General features: G+C 22.1%; 4 protein-coding genes across 26 annotated transcripts in view; 3 read left to right on the plus strand and 1 right to left on the minus strand.

Moving 5' to 3' along the window:
* LOC100871155 (hrp65 protein) overlaps window positions 1–11,611 on the plus strand; it is a 24,208-nt gene extending 12,597 nt beyond the window's left edge. For 7 of the 9 annotated variants that reach the window (XR_015293300.1, XR_015293301.1, XR_015293303.1 and 4 more), the window contains 2 exons: window positions 103–143; window positions 515–699. Coding sequence is in view for 2 of the 9 variants with exons in the window: in XM_086911971.1 (XP_086768097.1) it covers window positions 10,862–10,870 (9 nt within the window). In the remaining 7 variants the exon portion in view is untranslated. Of the gene's footprint in view, window positions 1–102; window positions 144–514; window positions 700–10,861; window positions 10,916–11,322 lie in introns of those variants that run through there. The other 2 variants (XM_086911971.1, XM_086911970.1) reach the window with 2 other exon arrangements.
* Window positions 2,337–18,265, minus strand: Rbcn-3B (WD repeat-containing protein Rbcn-3B). Of its 15 annotated transcripts, none has more exons than XM_086911958.1 (26): window positions 18,125–18,265; window positions 17,817–17,980; window positions 16,684–16,862; window positions 16,366–16,598; window positions 16,157–16,278; window positions 14,152–14,342; window positions 13,937–14,082; window positions 12,671–12,697; window positions 11,312–11,402; window positions 10,805–11,216; window positions 10,407–10,627; window positions 10,049–10,268; window positions 9,677–9,791; window positions 9,381–9,586; window positions 9,158–9,295; window positions 8,983–9,051; window positions 8,268–8,369; window positions 7,042–7,254; window positions 6,712–6,976; window positions 6,403–6,622; window positions 6,097–6,322; window positions 5,677–6,017; window positions 5,240–5,563; window positions 5,062–5,154; window positions 4,740–4,937; window positions 2,337–4,660 (listed from the first exon to the last, which is right to left on the minus strand). In XM_086911958.1, the coding sequence occupies exons 3-26, from the start codon at window positions 16,846–16,848 to the stop codon at window positions 4,475–4,477; spliced, it is 4,524 nt and encodes a 1,507-aa protein (XP_086768084.1). In that variant the 5' UTR covers window positions 16,849–16,862; window positions 17,817–17,980; window positions 18,125–18,265; the 3' UTR covers window positions 2,337–4,474. The 15 variants fall into 15 exon arrangements, with proteins under 15 accessions (XP_086768084.1, XP_086768087.1, XP_086768082.1 ...); XM_086911961.1 differs by lacking the exon at window positions 12,671–12,697 and adding an exon at window positions 13,708–13,728 and having other exon boundaries at window positions 18,125–18,240; XM_086911956.1 differs by having other exon boundaries at window positions 5,677–6,014; window positions 16,136–16,278; window positions 18,125–18,240.
* Window positions 18,266–18,511: 246 nt separating this feature from the next.
* On the plus strand, window positions 18,512–22,450 carry LOC100865356 (methyltransferase-like 26). Its single transcript, XM_086911975.1, has 3 exons — window positions 18,512–18,944; window positions 21,603–21,666; window positions 21,757–22,450. Exons 2-3 carry the CDS (start codon window positions 21,632–21,634, stop codon window positions 22,394–22,396), a joined length of 675 nt encoding a protein of 224 aa, XP_086768101.1. The 5' UTR covers window positions 18,512–18,944; window positions 21,603–21,631; the 3' UTR covers window positions 22,397–22,450.
* Window positions 18,803–21,396, plus strand: LOC100865235 (dnaJ homolog subfamily C member 21). The gene is given in 3 exon segments (XM_031917729.2): window positions 18,803–18,944; window positions 19,073–20,537; window positions 20,540–21,396. Coding segments are annotated over 2 exon segments (2,040 nt in total). The 5' UTR covers window positions 18,803–18,944; window positions 19,073–19,156; the 3' UTR covers window positions 21,199–21,396.
* Window positions 22,451–22,456: the final 6 nt, after the last annotated feature.

Raw genomic sequence — 22,456 nt, forward strand, 5'->3', positions numbered from 1 at the left:
AATGAGGAATCTCTAAAATCCCAACGTGTACTGAATAAATAAAATATTATATATATAAATTTTAACATTATATTCAATTAGTAATTACATTTTTTTTTTCAGAATGCTAAAAAATGCTATGAGATGGAATTATTCAACTTAAGGTGATTATTTAATATAAATAATAGATAGATATAATTATTGCCCGTATAAATGTTCAAATTTTTTCTTTAATGTTTATTATATGTATTTCTATCGCTTGATTATTTCATTATGATTTCTCTAAATATTTATGAATTCTTCTCTAAATAAGCTATTTAAATAAATAAGTTAATTTAGTTTAAGATTCCAAACATTTAAACGGACAATATTATATATATTTTAATATAGGTTTATTGTGATGAAATTTTGGCTAGAGTCCTGAATAAAAGATGACAATATTATTGTTCGTATATTATACTGATATTTAAAACATAAATAACAGGATAGATCATTCAAATAAAATTTTATAAATATAAAATTTTTTATGTTGCAGCATTTTACATCAATATATTACCAACATTACAATGAATTATTTGTCAATTTTGAAAATTTTCTTTTATCTATAATATTATTTGAATATTTTTATTATCGTATTTAATAAAAAGAAAATTTATTGTATTACATATTTTTATGTTAAAACAATATTAAATAAATATATCTTTGTTTTAATATATAAAATTTTTACATTGAATTAACTTACTAGACATTAAACTTATTTTATATTTAATTATAAATATAAAATTTTAAATTCATTTTTTTACAATTATTTTTAATTTATTTTGAGTAAGAAATAATTTTTATATTTAATTAAATATATTCTTTAAAATACAATCTATCATTATTTAAATTTTAATATAATCTGTAACATTTTTTTTATATACTACTCATAAATAGTTAAACATAATGTTAAAAGAATTTTTTTTATACTTTTTCCTTTTTTTCATTTCCTTTAAAGAAAGATTAATAGACGTAATATCTAATATAAGGATTAAACGAATTGAATTTATGATAAAAGTAATAATATAATAATAATAATAATAGTAAATTTATCTAAAAGAAAACTTCAGATTAATATCTACAATAAACGAAGTTAAATTTTAATGATTTAATTTTTGAAAATTAATTCCATGCATACATATATAAAGATTTAATATATTTATAGGATATCTTTGTGGAGTCAATTTTGAAGAATACAAAAATTATAAATAAATAATATATAAAAATATTAATCCATACTTATATTTAGTTATATATTATATTAGTTATAATTTTATTCGATTTAAATTCGTATTAAATAAAGCAAGATTCTATTTTCATCATTTCATCTAACGCAAATTTATAAAAAAGTTTTAATCGAAATTTTTTCATAATAACTTTTATGTTTGTTTTAATTTTTATAATTGACTCTCTAAAGATGAATCATGAATATATTAACATCCTATATATGTTATATAATATATATATATATATTTACAAACAATAATTTATAAATATAACATCTGTTTATTTAAATAATTTTTTGTAAAAATTGCTATTAAAATTTTAGTTATATGATTTTTAATGTTTAAATTATAATTTTATAATTCTAATAAAAGAAATTTGTTATATCATTTGTGGTTTAACAAATAAATATTTCCTAAAATATAAATAATTAAATTTTTTTTCTTTTTGATAATTAATGTAACGGTATAAAATTCATTAAGATAAAAATTTTCATCTTTATGGTTTATGATATATATATTATCGAATTTTAAACGCAACGCGTTTCACATTAGATACATTTAAATACATTTAATTATTGCATAACGATTAACAACATGTATGGTATATTTTCCTTTTATATTTTAAATATTACCGTTAGTGATGGAATCGAAAGTTATATGTAATACATTGAAATGATGAAAGAAAATATTGAAGATTCTGGCAAATTTTTAATTTAGTTTTTAAGTTTTTAATATTTGATTTTTTTTAAATATTTAAACGCTTAAATATTTTTATTTCATAGAAATATAATATAGACAGTTTTTCACAAGATATTTTTCACAAAACTTTTTCACAAGATATTTTAATATTTAATTACATTTAATTTTTCACAATAATGATGAAATTTAGAAAAATTTCTGACTTATAAATATAGTAAAGATTTTTCAAAAATTTTTTTTAATTTATATTAAAGATTGAAAATCGAATATCCATCACTGACAATTATTTATTATAAGAAAATGATCAATAAAAATAATAATAATCTCGATCATTTTCCATATATAAATTCATTTAATCATTCGCAACGCACGATAAAGTATACACATAAATAATTACATAGATACAAGTAGGCATAGTTTAATTTTATATACAATATACATGTAACGCATTGAAATCGTTTAATTTATCGCAATGAGACATATAGAGAAACGGATCTCATTCATATATATTCGTAAAGTCGAAATATTCCTTCGGCTGCTATTTACGAGTATTTTTGCATTGGTACCGATTCTAGACACGCCTGCGTGACAAATGTTTATACGGTACTAATGTTTTTAACCTTTTCAATAATTATAAACCTAATATCTTTTAAATTTTAAAAGATTAAATTTTGTTATCGATAAATAAATTATAATTTCATCTTCCTATTTATATATTTCTTTTGTGATGTTATTTCAATTAAATAAAGAAATTAAAATTAAAAATATTTTATGTTTTTTTGCATTATTGAAGCACATTGTCATAGCTTAAAACATTTATATATATAAAAAATAAATATTTTTAAAATATTTTTAAAAAATTCATAAATAAATTTGATGAACATTATATGTTATCGATAACAATTATAATATAACTGTACATTATATTTCAAATTGATTGAACAAATTATCATTTTTAAAATATTTCTTTAAAATTTCAATGTTATATTCAAAAATTTTTGAAAAATTTAATAAATTTTGTGCGATATATAATAATTATAATAAATATTGTACATACATTACTTGTTAAATTAATCACAATGTCTGTAGTAACTTATTGATTTTAAAACGTGTACAATTATATACGTTATCATTGTATATTTATACAGATCATTGTGTAAAATTCATAAAAGGCAATAATCATAATAAATTATACTAAATAAATTTAATATTATCTATATTCTTTATCTATTCATTTTCTCGGGAATGAAAAAACATTATTTATTCCGAGGAAAAAAATAATAACAAAAAAGTTCACATATAAATGATACTATACACAATTACTTTAATCTTTCTCAATGGTTTCATTTTAATTGATGAAATAAATATTAATAATCATTTTTACATGGAATATTTGTAAAAATCTTAAAATAATATTTAAATTTTAAATAATAGATTTGAAAATTATTATTTTGTATATTAAGAATCTATCATTGAATTTTTTTTCAATTGATCTTTTTTAGTTCTAAGTACCAAACATGCACAATCAAATAATATTTTTAAAATTCAGATCTCAACATAGAACTATAAGATATGGAAATATTTAACTTTCATTAAATAGTACAAATTATGTGGATAAATAACATGTAAAATTTGTAAAACAGGAATTCATTTGAAGCATTCAATTATACATGAATAAATTAAATACAAGATATTTCATATGAATTATATTGATCTATACGATTCGCCATTATGTATATACAAATTTTCAGGCGATAATTCATTATTTTTTCTTTTCTTTTTTTTTTTTTTTAATATGTATATATACATGTATATGTACTTTCAACGCGAGGTTCCACATGGTAGCCACATTTTTTTATGTTATATTATATCTATTATATCAGGGTTTCAGGAATATGTAATCGTGGCTTTGAATAGCATACATAATAGTATAATATTGCATAATATATAGTACAGCACACAATCTTCATATAGAAATGGTCAACGAATTTTACGATATATATATATATCGGTATGAAAGCGTTTCATTATATTATTTTATTTCGAAATGAAACTCATGAAATTTTATATAATTAAATAATTTGGAATTATAATTACGTAATTAGCAATCAAATAATGTACAATTAAATTACTAGATAAAAAGAATATTTTTTTGTTAAAATTTAGGCATTAACAAGAACACAAAATGGAGCGTATTGATACGCGATCAAAAAATAAAATATTTAAATTGTGTAGATGGAATAAAAAGAAATACATATTTATATATTTGTATATAGATTAAAGAAAAAATTTTCATACCATATTTGACGATAATTGCTAAACCATATCCTGCATCGTGTAATGATGAACTTCATTTCAGTATGCTCCATATCTGATTATTTTAGCACTAGTACTATTAAGTACCAATAAGCGCACCAACATTCATAACATCACTTTTGGTTATTTCATATTTCTGCTATAGACTGATCCCATTTTATTTTATAATGTTCAATTTTTTATTCACCCATTATTGAAAGGGATCATTTTTAAAGTTATACATTAAAGCGTGTTTCAGACCCATCAGCAAGCATTAATGTAACTGTACGATTGTTTATCCATATCAATCGAGCTAGTCGCATAGGATTTAATCGTGCTACATCGTTAATGGGTGCAGTACTATATGATTTTACACAACGTGTTTGAGAATTTCCTAGGCCAAACATACCACTACTTGTTTGCTGGAAATGTTAAAAATTATTTAAATTTAATTTTAAAATTTTATGCTATTAACTCAAAATATATAAAAAAACATCTTACCTGCCAAAAACATAACTTATTTTCCGTACAAGAATAACTAACCAGGAACTTGCCTTCGGGCGAAAATGCTAACGCAGTTACAGATGATGTATGCGCAGGTACTGTTTGACATTTAACGTTTCCTCGTAATTCGTATAAAGCAAGCTGACCATTGCGGCTGCCTACTGCTATTCTGCGTGTTGCTGGACAATGACTTACCTAAAATAAATATATTTATTATAAATTAAATAATTTTTTAAATTATTTAAAAAATATTTTTAATAAATAAATCAACAAAAATATTAAAACATTGTTTAAATAATATTAAAACAACTCAACTTACTTGATTAAATCTACATACTGCTGGGAATACATCATTTAGTGGTTTAGTTTTAAGATGACCTGGATCCAAACAATGTAAAATAATATCCATCACCTGAATTATCAAATATCAATTATTTATAATTGTTTATAATATATTAACACATTAATATAATAACATTTAAGATCCGTATTCTCACCTCAACTAAGAGATCACTCATTTCACTCTGCATTTTATCAATTAATTGTTCAACAATTCTAAGTATTTCTGGTTTTGCTCTTACTAAAACACTTGCACTCATATTTACATTTAATGTTTGTGCATTTTGTTGTAAAGTGTTATATCTAGCCACTTCTCGTGCCATTGTAGTAATAAATGCTGCAGGTCTAGCTGTAGCTATTAAAGTTAAAGCATGCCGTGCTGTACGACATGTATCAGCTTGAGGTGTAAGTGGAAGGCCATATGTCATATTTGGTACTAACTTATCAGCATCACAACACATTTCTAATAATCCCAATAATACCTATATTATATAACATAAGACCAATATATAATTTCTTTAGCTATTATTAATTTAAATAATGTACATTTTATCATTTGTAAATTATATTATTAACATATTAATATTATTCTTACTTTTGATACATCAAGATATGGTTCCCAAACTGTAAAACCTCTACCAATGAGATCAATTGCAGCTCTTCGTAGTGCTGTATGTAAGGGTAATTTTGGTGAATGAGGTGCATGTAATAAATGCGTAAGCGCCATACTAGTATGCCTAGCAAGATTATTATTTCCTATTCCGAAACCTTCTACTATTGAACTTTTTCGCCTTTGTTCATTATCTCTTTTTTGATTCGTGGTAGTAACATCTTGCCCAAATTCTGCACCGATTACACCTAATAATACAACTGCCGTGGTTTGCTTTCGTTTTAATTCCGCCACACTCGATGGCTTCCTAGCTACATTTATTTCTGCTAATGTAAATATATAAAATAATTAAATTATACTTTTTAAGATTAAAATGATATAAGCAGAGTTTTATAAACAACTTGCCTTCTGCTAATTCTTCTTCTTCATCTTCCTCTTCTGTATGTGATTCAGATGGAGGAATTGGGCTACCAGGAACTGGTGGACTTTGATTTTGTGATTGTGGTGCAATAGGTTCTTGAGTGCTATACATTGGTAAATATTGTGACCAACTATCTACAAGAGTTTTTCTTCCTTTTGGACCCATTCTTCCTAATTCAGCAAGTAATAAAGCTTGAGCAGCTTCACGGATCTGAAATTATTATTATTTATATTATTATTTTAATATTGTAAATTTTATATATCTTTTCATACATTTCAATATTAACAAACCTCAAGACATTGATGTTGCCATCTGCGAGCCATCATTTCAACTTGAGGTCGTTTAAATGTCTTAATACCACCTTGTGAAACTATTTTATCGGGCAAAAGTACACAATGCAATGTTGCTAAAAGAGACCAACCTTGTTTAATCTGTGCTTGTTGTGCTGTATAAATTTCTTCATTTTCCTCCTCTGCTTTATTCCAATTTATTGTAGATCTATTACCAGGCCTAAATATATTAAATAATATATATATATATATATATATATATATATATTATTTAAAGCAGAAAAAAAGAAAATAATATTAATTATTAACCTATGCATTATTCGATTTCGTTCTTGTTCAGGTACAAAAGTGGCATTATTCATTGACATTAAAGTATTTGCTAAAGCTACTACTGCTAATAAATGATTGCTAGTTAATGTGGTAGACAATTCCCAATGCGCTCTTGCTGTGAATGCTCTTGTAAGTCTTTCCTGTCTAACTAATTCTGCTGGTAAACGTTGTTCTAATTGAGTTGCAGGTTCACCAATTGGTTCCAATTGTGTTTGCCAAGTTGGTAATAATAATGACATGTAACCTTTCAAACATAAGATTAAATTATGAGCATATATATTTCATAAACTAAATTATATTTATTTATACCTCCTTTAGATAAAACTCCAAATGAAACAGGAACCATAGGTCTTAATAAACCTAATTTCCCTTCACAAACACGATCTAAATCTGGATCAATCCCCCAGGCATGCAATAAACTTAATATAAGCTGAGCTACTTCCATAGTTGCATTTGGTTCATTAAAAGCTCCATTTCGTTTCAAATTATTTTTCATAGCATCATTATTATTCCAATTATCACCTGTGAAAAAATAAAGTTTTTATAATAACTATTAATTTATAGATTTTAGATCTAAAAAGAATTTTAGAAAAATTAAATATAATATAAATTTATAACTTCAAAATTTCTCATACATTCACATAACTTTCTTGAAGCAATAAACATTTATTATTTCAAATTATTTATAATATGAAATGTATGAAAAATTTTATTATATATGTATATATATAATCTATAAATAAAAAAATTAACATATATAGTAAAATAAAATTTGCAATAATATAAAAAATATATAATATAAAAATAATATAAAAAAATAATTCAAAAAAATAAAATAAATTATTTTCAAAACGATTTATGTTTTTGAAAAAAATCAATAATCAATTTTCAAAAAATATATCATAGCGTTATTTTTCTATTTTAATTTTTTTACTTATATTATTTAATTTAATCTGCATAAATAAAAATATATATTATAAAAAACAAAAAAATATATACTAACATATATGCAGGTTAAAAATAAGATTTATAATTTATATTATAAAATATAATGTAAATTATGATTTTACTTATTTAAATATTTAAAAAATATTGAATTTTTAATTTAATTTGACAGAATTAATTATATTATATTTGACAAAATAATATTATATCATAAATAATATCATAAATAATCAAAATATAAAGATAATTAGATATATCAGAATATTTTTATGATAAAATTAATATAATAAATGTTCAAAAATTTTTAATAGTATAGGAATATAAAACAAATGAAATTAGTAAAATTTCAATAACTTATAATTTAAATATTAAAACAAATAATAAATATATTTTAAATAATATAGTAAATATATATATATATATATATATATATATATATATATATATATATTATTTATATTTATATTTATAAAAAAAGGAAAATGGAAAGCAGATGACAAGTCTAAACTAATAACAAAAATTCATGCCACGTAATTTCAATGATAGAAAGATGACAATAATTTTGCCATCTTTCTTAAATCATGGCTAACCTTTGCCGTCAAGAGTCGACGGCTTGAGGCCAACGCTTTCCACCTTGGCCTGAATCTTAGTATGTACGTTCTCTGCGCCCTCCTTCATTTTAGCCAATATACCTATAGAAAGAAATTGGCTTTAAATGATATAATAATAGATAAATATTTTCTTCAACTTGAATCTTTTAATGACAATAACTGAGAATTAAATGCACTATGAGATATAGATATTACATAAAATAAACATTCCAAAAGTACATATTTATAAATCAAAATATTCAAGTAACAAAAAAAAAATATACTACTAAATTATAACCAAATTAAAAATACAAAGCGCTAATTATGATAAAATATTTTCTTTAAGTTTACATAAGTTTACACAAGTTGAACTATTTTAATGAACTAATATATGAAAGATGTTAATTGATCAAGAGTTTTGATATTGTAAATTCAAACAAAATAATTTATTAAAATTGTATCTAAACTGATTTGTTTTAATACTAAAAATATATTTATGTTAAATCTTAATAATATAAATAAATTTGTTTATATGGCAAGGCATGCAATAAATAATTTTAGTATGCATGAACACTCTATTGTATAATTATTTATACAAACATAATTCATATAAAATAAAACTAATGATTTTATGTGAGATCCTTATTAAATTTTTGCTCTAAAAAAATTGCACACAAACTATCATTTACGAAATGAAACTGTAATAACACAATACCGTGACGATCCTTCTCCTTTAAAATTCGTTCAACGTCGCCTGCCTTATCCTTGACGCGACCGAAAAAGTCTATAAAGTGGCATGTTAGTGTAATTTTTTTCTTTTATTAATACTATAATTAGCATTTAAAATTAGAATCTATATGAAGAATAATAAGAACTAAAAAAATTTTTACCTGCAATTTTTTTATGAGCATCCGGACTGGCAGATTGTGTAAGTGCTGCGACTTTTTGATACTCAGAAGCAGAAATGAGACCTTGTGCTTCTAAAGAACCTGGTGACATTGCTCCATATTCATCACTAAGTAATTGTACTATGTATAAAAAAGAAAATATCAATCTATTTTTTAAACCTCTTTATATATATATATTAAAAAGAAAGAATAAAGAAAATGTTACCTATTAATGCCTCTATATCAAAAAATAAAATATGACTTTCTGGATCTTTAGGATTACTTCTAAATCCTTGAATCATTAAAGGTGTGCCTTTTGCCTTTATTTGGTTTCCATGGTCAACTCCTTGTCCACCATGAAGTTGCTGCAACTGATGTAATCCTCTTTGAGTTGCATGTCGTATAGCAGAAAGATTTCTATGTCTCAAACCTCTGAAAAAACAAAATTTAAGAAGTTTAAAAAAAAATACTTTTAAGAATTCTTTTATCTAAAATTTCTATCATTTATTTTATAAGATTTACCTAAAAAAATGTACAGCAGGATTAGCTAATCCCAATTCACCACCTGTAGCTGATCCCCCAGATGCAGCCATTGTATTTTCATCACAAGCATAAAGCACTTCTTCTGCAATAATACCTAAAAATTTCAATTAAAATTTTATAAAAATAAATTTTAAAATATTATAATAAAACTATAATAAAATTATAATAAACTATAATAAAAAATATTGTATTTATAATATATTATATTTAATTTTAAACAAAATATACACTTATAATACATATTACATATATATAATACATTTATAAAGATTTATATATACATATAAAATCTTTTAGAACAAAGATTATTAGAAAAGCATTAGAGAAGTAAAATAAAAAATTTATATGTACCGTGTAATACGCGATCTAAATGACCAGTTTCCATTTGCCATACATACACAGCACCATCTGAACATCCGACTATCATAAAATCATCCAATGGTCTCCATTTTATTGTAACAACTGGAAATAAGTGCCGAGAAGCAAGAACAACACATTTTCTTTCTGCTAATGATAACAAAGTAACACTATGATCCGATGCAACACTGCAAACGCACTTCTGTATTCTAGGCTAAAAAATGATTAAATCATCATTATGTATTAATAAACTACAAAATTATAATAGTTTGTAAAATAATTGTAAAGTATTATTTATTAACAATATATATATTTAATACATATAATAATATATAAAAGAAAGTGAACGTACACTACAATTATCAGGTGGTACCATTAATTGTGTAATTTCACCTGCATGAACACAAAATCTATGAATAAGTGTACCAGCATAAAGGTCCCATAAACATACGGCAAAATCAACAGATCCAGAAACAAGATGTGTCCGATCATAACGTGGAGCTGCTCCATGTGGATATAAAAGGCAATTCACTCGGCCAGAGTGACCCAAAAGTACTTGATGGGGAGGCCAATCTATAAACATAATAAATCTATAAACATAATAAAATAAAGAGAAAGAAGTTGATTAAATAATAAATTTATATAAATATTACAATTTATACAATGTCAAATTGCTCCATTGAATAAAAAAAAATATCGCTGAAGCAAAATTCTTAGAGAAATATTTTTAAATTAATAAATTTATTGTACCATCATATTGTTGATGATTGCCATGAAGTAAATGAAGCATGACTGTTTGTGTTGCAGGAACAATAATAATACTGCCATCTTCACGACCGACAACTAAACGACTTTGTTGAGGTAAATATATACTAGCTGTTAATTTTATACCATGTACATCTCCACTATCTAATTGATCTAATATTCCAACTGGCGATGGTTTCATTTCTTCCCAAGCTCTAGTAATACTTGTTTTTACTGCTGGTGGTAATGAAAGTGGAGTAGAACGATCATTCTGACAAATTTGAGTTAATTGTTGAGTTGTTATTTCTGGAACTGTCCAAAGAACAATTCCTTCACTATCACCACGTAATAAATATTTTAATATTTTACTTTGTTTTTGAACTGTAACTAATCGCATTGCTGGAGGGCATGATAGAGGCTAAAAATAAAAGAAAATATAATAATTAATAATAAAGAATTGTATAATTTCAAAAAATTAATATTGTTAAACTAACTAATTAATTTTAAGCTTACTTTATCTCCAGGTTGCATCAAAGTACAATAGAGATAAGGTTGATCATATTCAACACCCGCAGAATGGAAATTTTTATTGTCTGCAACGCTACTATATAATATAAAAAAAAATAAGAATAATATATTATTTAATTATTCAAAACTATTTTTCATAATAATAATTTCTATTTTAAATATTAATTCATAATACATTTTAATATATTTTAACGAAATGTATAGTATATATTAAATTAAAAATAAATAAATTAAGAATACTTTACAGTCAATAAATAGTAAAGTTATACTTTTAATATTTATTAATTTTAATAATTTTTTATTTAATTTATATTACTCAATTTACGATACATACCAATAAGCTTTAATAGATTTTATAACATATAAAATAGTGTACAATTATATTACTTATATAATAATTTGTTAAGATGATATAAAAAAACATATGTTTCAATAATATAAATATAAATATATTTGAACAATAAATGCAACTAAATATGATTGGTAATTAGTATAGCTTACTAAAACTACATAAGCTGGCACAGCACTATTTTTTATTAAAATTATTATTTATCTCATTTGATTAATATAAAATAAGATACATGTAAAGCAACTTAAAACAAATAAGAGATGAAAACATAAGATATGAAATGCAGAGAGATGTAATATAAGACTATAATTATTAACTATGACTATAATTATATAGTTAATAACATTTCGATTTAATATAGGTTTATATTATATATGTATATATATAATATATATAATATATGTATAATATATAAATATTATCAAAAAAATAAGACATGAATTAATTATAATTAAATAGTATAACATAATAATATAACATAATAAATATATATATATAAATATTTTAATTATAATATATATGTTTAATTTAATTTAAGTATATGATCTTTATAATATTTTATAATTCTTTATAATATTATATAAAGAAAAAAATTCTTATTTAAATAAGATCATAAGAGACATAGAACAATTCATATAATTTCATTTTAAAAATTTTGATTAATTACTTTTAATTTAAATCAATAATTAAGAAAAATTATAAAATAGATTAATAAAATATATAAAATAGAAAATGAATATTATTATTATTAACATTTCTATAGAAGATATTATTTTCTTATAAATCTTTTAAATAATATTTCATATTTATACAAGATATCTATAAATTATACTTCATTCATCATTTTTAATAAAAAAGAAAACAGGAGAAAGTAAAGAAATAAAAAGAAATCTGTAAAAGAATAATAAGCAAAATATCTGTAAAAGAATATAGCAAAATGAAAATTACAATAGAAAATTTAAGAAGAAAGTGTGTAACACATAATGCAGGATTACCTGCTAAGAGCCTTGCCCTTCAACTTGCTAGAGAACACCAGATCCATCGTAGAATGCAGTAGATGTGTATTATATGAAAAAGACACATCACCGTAAAAAAAGTCATTGTGAATTATTTGTAACAAATGGAAATTAGAAATATATTTAATTACAATAAGATTATTTTAATTATTTGGTGTTCTTTTTTTTGGAATTGTTAAAATAAATCAGAATGATTTATTCTGAATATTCTGATTTCATATTATGAACGAATCTTAAAACAATTTATTTTTATATAAAAGTTAATAAGAATTCTATATTCATTTCATAAAAAAATTTTTTTAATCTATATTCATATTTAACTATATATTTACTAAAGACAAAAAGATTAATGAAAAACATGTATAAGAAATATATTTCAAAGATTATTATATTTTTTGATATAACATATAAATCATTTTATTTAATTGTTGTATTATAAAATTGATGTATTATTAATATTGATATAAAATAAAAAATAAATGATTAGCATTTCCTATTTAATATGATTGAATATGAACATTCATGACAAATGAAGTAAAACAATATACACGAAACAAATATTAAATGTGCATTGCCAGCAAGTGCTTCTATAAAATAATATTTAGTTTTAAAAAATTTTAAATTAAATGAATTTGAAAAAAGTATGTTTGATTAAGAAAATTTCATTTACATGTCTAACTATAAATGAAGTATACTAAAAAAAAGAATAGTAAATTGGCATTAAAATAACTAACTACATTTTAATTATTTCATGAAATATTTTTTCTTCAACTATTGTAACAACATATTATTTTTTTTTAAATATATTTTATATTAAAAATAATATAAAAGATTGTTTTTTAAAATATTTCTACTTAGCTTTCATACTGCTTAAATTGTAATTATCTTATTATTTTAAAATTTGTTAGAACATATAAATATATATTAGTACTTGATAAAGCTATAAAATTAAGCATTTTTTAAATAAATTTCTTTTTTTATTCAGATAATTGGCAACATTAATTTAAAAACACTACCTTTCAAGATGTACCAGAACCCTATAAGCAACAATTAATAATCTATTAAATATATAATCTATAATTGATAGCATATATTTGAAAATATATGCTATCAAATCTTTGTTTTATATATATTTTAAATTTGTCATTATCAATAATTTCTTTAGAAATTTTAATATTTCATGACAAGTTCAAAATATAAAAAATTAAATAATAAAAAAAAATATCATTTTATTTAAAAACGTACTTAGCTGGTAATTTATAGAGATAGCCATGACCTTCATCACTCCATAAAATAACTCTATCTGCAGCTAAAAAATCTCCAGACATCCAGCGTTCACCACAAGGTGCAGTAATTGAACAAAGAAGAGAGAAGTCACCAGCATCATATATCTAATGTAGATACTGTATCAGTAAAAAAATCAATTAATCTGAGAAATTATAATAATAATTAACATATACCTGCCAATGTTTAGAGCACACAATTAATACAGTTCTTTGATTATATGGGCAACAAGTCATAGCAAGTGCATTTAAACATCGTATTTGTTTGCTTTCATGTTCATAAAGAGGTTCACTATTACGATTCTCATGCCCAAGAAGAGTCCACACCTTGACCATACCAGTCGTCGTTAAGGCCAGCACAACATCGTCTTTAAATGAATAGAAGCGCTTGTTGCGCGTTAACTATATCTAAGAAGATGTCAATATTTTAAGCAAAAAATAATTTCCAGTAAGATTAACATATAACACCTTATAAATATCATAAATGCATTAAAAATTATTAATTTTTTATAAAATTATAAAATTTAATTCTAATATTAAAAAATAAATATACTGAAAGCAAAAAAAAAAAAATATTTAAAATAATTAATGATCATTCAATAAATAATATAATGTTATAATTTCATGCAAAATAAAATTTTAAAATTATTTTACAATAAAATAAAGTCATATCTATAGATTTCAATTCATGCTTATTTGAATCATGCATAAGTATTTTGTAAGTCTAATAATTACTAATTTCTAAATATAGCACAATTACTTAAGAAAAAAAATTCAAAATTTTTTTTAAAATCCAAAAAAATTCAAATTCATGATTTTATATATATTTTTTATACTAATTAATGAATTTTTAATATTAAATCTTTAAGAATGTACTTAAGATTTATATCTATATATTTATAAAAAAATATATTTAATGCAAATATTAAAAAAAAACTCTTGATCAATTATAATATATGCAATTATTTTTTTTAAATATTATTTACATTATTATTCATTCATATTTATAATTTTAACTAATTATAAATAATTGTACTTTAACTAATTATAATTTTATTCTGTAAAGAAAAAAAATATTTATTATAAATATATGTTATGGAATAAAATATGATATAAATAATTTTTTATATATTGTTATATAAAATACATAAGATAAGAAAAAACTTTTTTTTACACATTAATTAAATTAAGAAATGCATCAAATAATATTATTATAATAAAAAAGCCACACTAAACAGAATTTTTATATAATTGCATTCATTGCATTCAAACATTAAAAATTATCTATTAGCTGTAATGTATACTTACGATAGATAATAGTGTATCATAAATGATATGAAAGTGATTAATGTAGATAAATGCAATGTATGCCATAATGATTTTGTGAAAGGAAATGCGAATGAAGGAAAGTAGCATAAAAGAAAGGTTTATTCAAATATTAATGCCTGCTCATTTAATTTTATGATTATTTATAATGAAAAAAAAGATATGAAAAAAATGAGACAGCCTTAATTGCCAGTGTAATAGTACTGATATGTCTCCATATATGATTCATTAACATGCTGCAACAATATAATATTCATTAAAATTTCAATAGTATTTAAATTATTATTTAGATAATACAATATAACATTGAAGTTTTACCATCAATTTAAATGATTATGGAACATTATTGACAAAAAAATATATAGTTAGATGCAAAGTTTCTAATATACCCAAAGCATAAAGCTTCTTTTGATTAATTGCTTGAAAAGTTAGCAGAAAATTTAAAATCTTAAAAATATAAAAAATATCTATATATAAAATTTTATCCTTGTTAATTACTTTATCAAAAAAGATATTACAAAATTTATTACATATTTCAATTGAATAAATAATAGTGCACAAAAATATATATTTTAATTAATAGTATGAAAAACCTGTTGAGCAGAAAGATAGAATATAAAAAATTAATTAGCCAGGAAATACCAAACATATTGTGCAAATTAATATTCTATTTAAAATTTAAATAAAATAATTCAATTATATTATGATGAAATAATATTTCTTTATAACAAAGTAAAATAAATTTTTGCACAATATAGATTGGTTAAGAAATTAAAAACAGATAAGGTAGCAGTTTATATGGTATAAAGCATAGGTGTGATGGAGTGTAACTAACTTGTATGCACGTAGAACCGACCTTTCCGTTTGGCCGGTCGTAGAACGTGCAAAGCACTGATCCAATCAGGATGAACACGTGAACTTAGGGTAAATAAAACCTCCAAACTAAAAGGGTCCATTACTAAAACCTCAGGATAGTATCTAAAACATAACAAAATGAATATTCTTCAAATTTTTTAAATAAATTTATATATTGTTTCAAAATATATTAATGAAATTATAACATACCCTGAACAAAACAATCTAACATCTTCTCCACCAGCGGAGACATAAGGCAACATCTGTGTATGAACACTGCTGAGTTTTACAGCTTCCCTACATTTTCCATCAACTAAATCCCAAGTGCACATTTCTCCACTTTCACTGCTACTGACAATAAAATTTTGTTCCATAATAACACTTGCTCGGCTCAGGCACATAATTGGAGCAGTATGACCAACAAGTAAACATCTTGGAGTCATCTTAATATATAATTAATAATATAATTATTCAATAATTATTAATTAATGTTTTTAAAATTTAATTGAAAGATAAATATACATTTACCTTTAATGTTTCAGGATCTACTTGCCACAAACATATCTGACCATCATAACATCCTGTTACTAATGTTTTTTGATCTCGGGACAAATAGATACAGGAAATGCAATGAGTTGGTGCTATTCGACCCCATAAAACTATAGGTACTACTAAGCTTGTACCCGCTGTCATTTTTAAAATTCAACCTACAATTTAATTACTTTATATCATTAACAAAATTATTTTAATTATTAAAATTTATTAAAATAACAATATATATATATATATATATATATATATATATATATACACATATCATATAATTGGAGAAAAAAGAAAAATATAAAATAATTAATATAAAATTAAATTAATAAAATTTTTAACTTATTTATATTTTGAATACAATTAAAACAAATTATAATATTTATAATAATTAAATATAATTATACATATATATATATATATATATAAATTATTATAATTATATTTTAATAAAAATAATGCTAATATATTATTTTAAAATTTTCTAGAAACATTTAAAATTCAATTTTACATTAAAGTAAGAAAACAAATTTTTTTTGCATATACAACATATCTAATATTATAAATATTATAAATATAAAATATAATATATAGATAAGATATATAAATAAAACTTGAATTGAATTTTTTAATTTTTTATAAGTTATTAGAAAAATTCATTTCATAAAAATTTATAAATTTTTAATAATTATTTTCATTATTTATTTTTAATAAATTTTTTGAATCTTATATTAAAATAAAATATTTTTTATTTGATATTTTTTTCATTATTGTAAAATATATATATATATATATATATATATATATATATATATATATATATAAATGAAAAAAATTTTATAACTTAATCGTTGAATAAATTATTGTAATATAAATTCACAAGCAGATCAATTTGTCAGTTAATTAAAAGAAAAGTTTTTGTTTTGACAATATAAAAACACAATATATAGGCTACACACATGTTTTATTTGTAAAAATATAAAAATGTGAATTATTAAATCTACAACATACGTTTTTCTGTCGATATATAAGATAACAGTAATTCAAAGAAACAATTCAAAACAAGTCGTTAACTGACAATGCAATCAAATAATCCCGTAATAAATAAATGACAAAACCTTGTTATAAAGTAGTCGAAGAATAATCAGTGTTACATTGATATTAATAACAGATATTTTCGGTGATAGCAAATGAATTCTTCATCCATAGCAAAAAGGGCTTGACAAGCATCTACCACAAAGGCCATCGTAACAACGCGATACACTAAGATCTCGAAGAAAACCTATTAAAAGCAATTAGAGGCGTCTGCTATATCACGTTCACGAGATGTCACTGACAATTTATAAAATTTTAATTTTATCGCGTTTATATAATTATTTTGATAAATCAACGCGTGTTCTATGTAAAATAACATAGAAATATTTACCGAAAATACTGAATATTAATGACAACGGCTCCAAACGTCGTAACTGGCGATATATGCCAAAAATCATACAATCCTTACTGTACTTTCACGATCGTGGCCATCTTGATGTTGAGAATAGTCAGACGAATAACGCATACAATCAGCTGTTCCACGTCAAAAAATCCCTAGTAAAGAGATCTTTTCTAATTCGATATAAAATAAAAGTTACAATGTTTGATTTTGTTAAAATTTATTTTATAAAAAATAGAAAATTGAAATAAAAAATTTATTTAAAATTTATTAGACTTTTAATATTATTATTAATAAAATGAGTACATAGATAAGATGTTAATTTCATTAATATAAGATTACCTCATTATAATAAAAAAAATGATAAAGAAAAAATATAATAATAAACAAAATATATTTAATAATTTGATAAAAATTTTTTCCTTATCATTTAAAAGTAAATGTTGATGCTTGATGAATTAAATCCATATTTATTTATAAGAATTATATTTAGAATTACAGAATTTACCTATAAAAATACAATATTCATTTATATTTATATAATTTTAAAATATATAGTATCACAGTCTACTTTAATATATGACTTGAAATAAATGTGACGAATATCTCATGAACCTAACTTCATATGAACATGATCGTATATGTATGTGAAAATATATATATAACCTAAAATTTGAAACTTATTCTATATAGTAATCATATTTAAAAAATAAAAAATTTTATAGTGCAATTATATTTAGAAAGAAAACTATATAATTTTTTACAATTTTAAGATCAATCATTATTGTAAATAATCGTTAAAAAATATTAGGTAAGATATGTTTTAGATTTATTGATATAAATATGGTTTAAGTTATATACAATATAAAATGTGATAAAAAAAACTATTAATAAAAGAATATTTATTATTGTATTATCGATTCAATGATCTTCTTGTAGTGTATGATTTACATAACTTTATATTACACAAAGTTAAACTACAATTTTTAATATTGTGAATAAGAAATATTAATTATTGCTACAATGAAATGTCATTATGAAGTATTAGGGGTACCACGAAATGCTTCTGATGATGACTTAAAAAAAGCTTATAGAAAATTAGCTTTGAAATGGCATCCAGATAAAAATTTAAATAATCCAGAAGAAGCAAAAGAACAATTTCAACTTGTTCAACAAGCTTGGGAAGTGTTAAGTGATCCTCATGAACGTACTTGGTATGATAATCATCGTGATGCTATTTTAAAAGGTGATATTGGTGAAAATTATAAAGATGATTCTATTGATCTCTTTCAATATTTCTCAACTACTTGCTTCAAAGGATATGGAGATGATGAAAAAGGATTTTATACTATTTATCGTAATGTGTTTGAAAAATTAGCAGCTGAGGACTTAGAATATTCAAAAGAAGGGGATTCGGATGAAGAAGTTCCAGGATTTGGAGATTCCCAAAGTTCATATAAAGAAGTTGTTCATAATTTTTATGCTTATTGGCAAAGTTATAATACAAAAAAATCATTTGCTTGGTTAGATCCTTATGATATAAGAAATGCTCCTAATAGAAGAGTGGTACGTCTTATTGAAAAAGAAAATAAGAAAGTTCGAGATAAAGCTAAAAAAGAAAGAAATGAACAAGTAAGAAATTTAGTTGCTTTTATACGTAAACGTGATAAACGAGTGCAAATTCATACAACTAAATTAATTGAACGTGCAAAAGAGAATTTAAGGAAGGTTGAAGAACGAAAAAGACAACAATTGTTAGAAAGACAAAAACAATTGAAAGAGCATAAAGTATCAGAATGGTCAAAATTTTCAAACATAGAAGCTGAACTTAAAAATATTGAAGCAAATCTTGCTCAAGAATTTGGCGAAGATTTATCTTTTGATGGAGATATAGATGATGAGAATACAATAGATGATAATTCTATGTATTGTATAGCTTGCAATAAAATATTTAAAACACATAAAGCGTTCACAAACCATGAAAACTCTAAAAAACATAAAGATAATATTGCAATAATAAAAGTATCTATGATACAAGAAGATATAAAATTTGTAAATTCTCAAGAAAGTGATGTGAATTCTGAATTAATTTTAGAATGTGAAAAAAAATTATCAACAAATTCACAAATGCCTGATTTTTTATTAAATCCTATTCAAAATAATTCAAAAAACAAAAATAATACTGGAGAACAAACTTCAGAAGAAGAACTAATTTCAGATGATGAAGAATTTGAAGATTTTAAAATACTAGAAAATGTAAAATATTATTCAGAAAAATTTAAACTTGCTACAGATCCTCAAATGAATGATTTTCTTTATGTAGCATCAAACAAAAATGATAATGAATATTTAACTTCTGAAGATGAGATTATCTCTGATCAACAAGATGAAGAAATACCTAAAAAACAAAAAAAAAAAAACGAAAGAAGAATGTTCAAAATCCAATAAAAGAACAAGTTAGTGATGAAGATATAAATATTAATGAAGATATGTTATTATCAAAAAAACAACGTAAAAAACAGCAACAAAAGAAAGCATTATTAAATAAAGTTGTTGAAAATAATCAACAATTATCTAATGACAAAATAGAAGAATATGAAGAATATCTTCAAAATCCAATAAAAGAACAAGTTAGTGATGAAGATATAAATATTAATGAAGATATGTTATTATCAAAAAAACAACGTAAGAAACAGCAACAAAAAAAAGCATTATTAAATAAAGTTACTGAAAATAATCAAGAATCATCTAATGACAAAATAGAAGAATATGAAGAAGATTTAATAAAGGAAAAAAATAAAACAGAATTATTATCTGTTAATGTAGAAATAAATAATGAAAAATCTAAAAGTAAAAAAAGTAAAAATATAAAAAAAAAATCACAAAGTATTGAAATATCAGATCTAACACATTGTTGTATTACATGTAAAATTGAATTTCCTAGTAAAAATAAATTATTTGAACACTTGAAGAAAACAGGACATTCTGTATATATACCAAATTCAATAAAAAATAAAAAGAACCAAGAAGAAAAATCAAGTAAAAGCAAAGATAAAAGAAATTAGAACATGATAAAAGAAATTATTAAACTCTAAATAATTCATATTACTTAATTTAATTTAGTGTAATTAGTTTAAAAAATGTGTGTGAAAAATATTTAATTAATAAATCTTATAAGTTATTATGTATACAATATTATGTATTACATATTGTACAATTTTATTATTAATAAATAAATATAATAAAAATTTGTTTGAATAAAATCATTTTTATTTTATTTATTGTTTTACATAAATATTTATTTTATTATATATTAAAAATAATTTAATTTAAAATTTAATATAATATTAAAATATAATAAATTAAAATTAATTCACGTTAAGTTTAATCTTAGTATTTTAACTTATTATATTTTAAATAATTATTTATTTTCCAAGAAATCTGCAAAGTTCATACTTAAATTTTTCAGGTCAAAAAATATCAATGCAATAACTAAATATGAATGCAGTTGTCTACTCTGCTGCTAGTCGTAGGTAAGATTTGTTTTTGATTCTTTCCTTAATAATTTTTAAATAAATATATGTAATAAAATTTAGATAATATAAAAATAATATTTTTTTCAGTTTAAGATCTACTAATATGGCTACCAAAAAACTTGTTTATCCTGCAGCTGATCGTAACAAGAATCCAATACTTTTAATTCTTCAAAAACATATTCAACATAGTCCAGGTCAAATTTTTTTAGAGATATCATCTGGCAGTGGACAACATATAGCCCATTTTGCTTCTCATTTTCCTGAAATAACTTTTTATCCTTCAGAATATGACTTAAAACTAATAGAAAGTATAACAGCTTATGCAAATGGATTTTCAAATATAAAACAATCTTTACATATAGATATTAAGACAGATTTTCATACTTGGGAGAATAATATGTTTAAAGAAGCCAGTATTGATTATATATATAATGCAAATTTGATACACATTTCATCTTATGAGTGTTCTATTGGTTTATTTAATAATGCGGGTAAATTATTAAAAAATAATGGTATTTTATTTACATATGGACCTTATGCTATGGATGGAAAAATAACGCCAGAAAGTAATGTTAATTTCGATAAAAGTTTACGACTTCAAGATTCAAGATGGGGTCTCAGAGATATTAATGATTTAAAGAAATTAGCAGAAAAAAATGGAATGAAGTTAATAAATATTTATGATATGCCTGCAAACAATAAAACCATAATATGGAAAAAATACTAAATATATTAATGTAAATATATAAATAAATAATTATTAATAATAAAGTAAAAAAAATGTTAG

The sequence above is a fragment of the Apis florea genome, unplaced genomic scaffold (genome assembly GCF_048593485.1).
Source record: "Apis florea isolate Af1SG1 unplaced genomic scaffold, ASM4859348v1 contig_3367_pilon, whole genome shotgun sequence".
NCBI classification, from domain to species: Eukaryota; Metazoa; Arthropoda; class Insecta; order Hymenoptera; family Apidae; genus Apis; species Apis florea.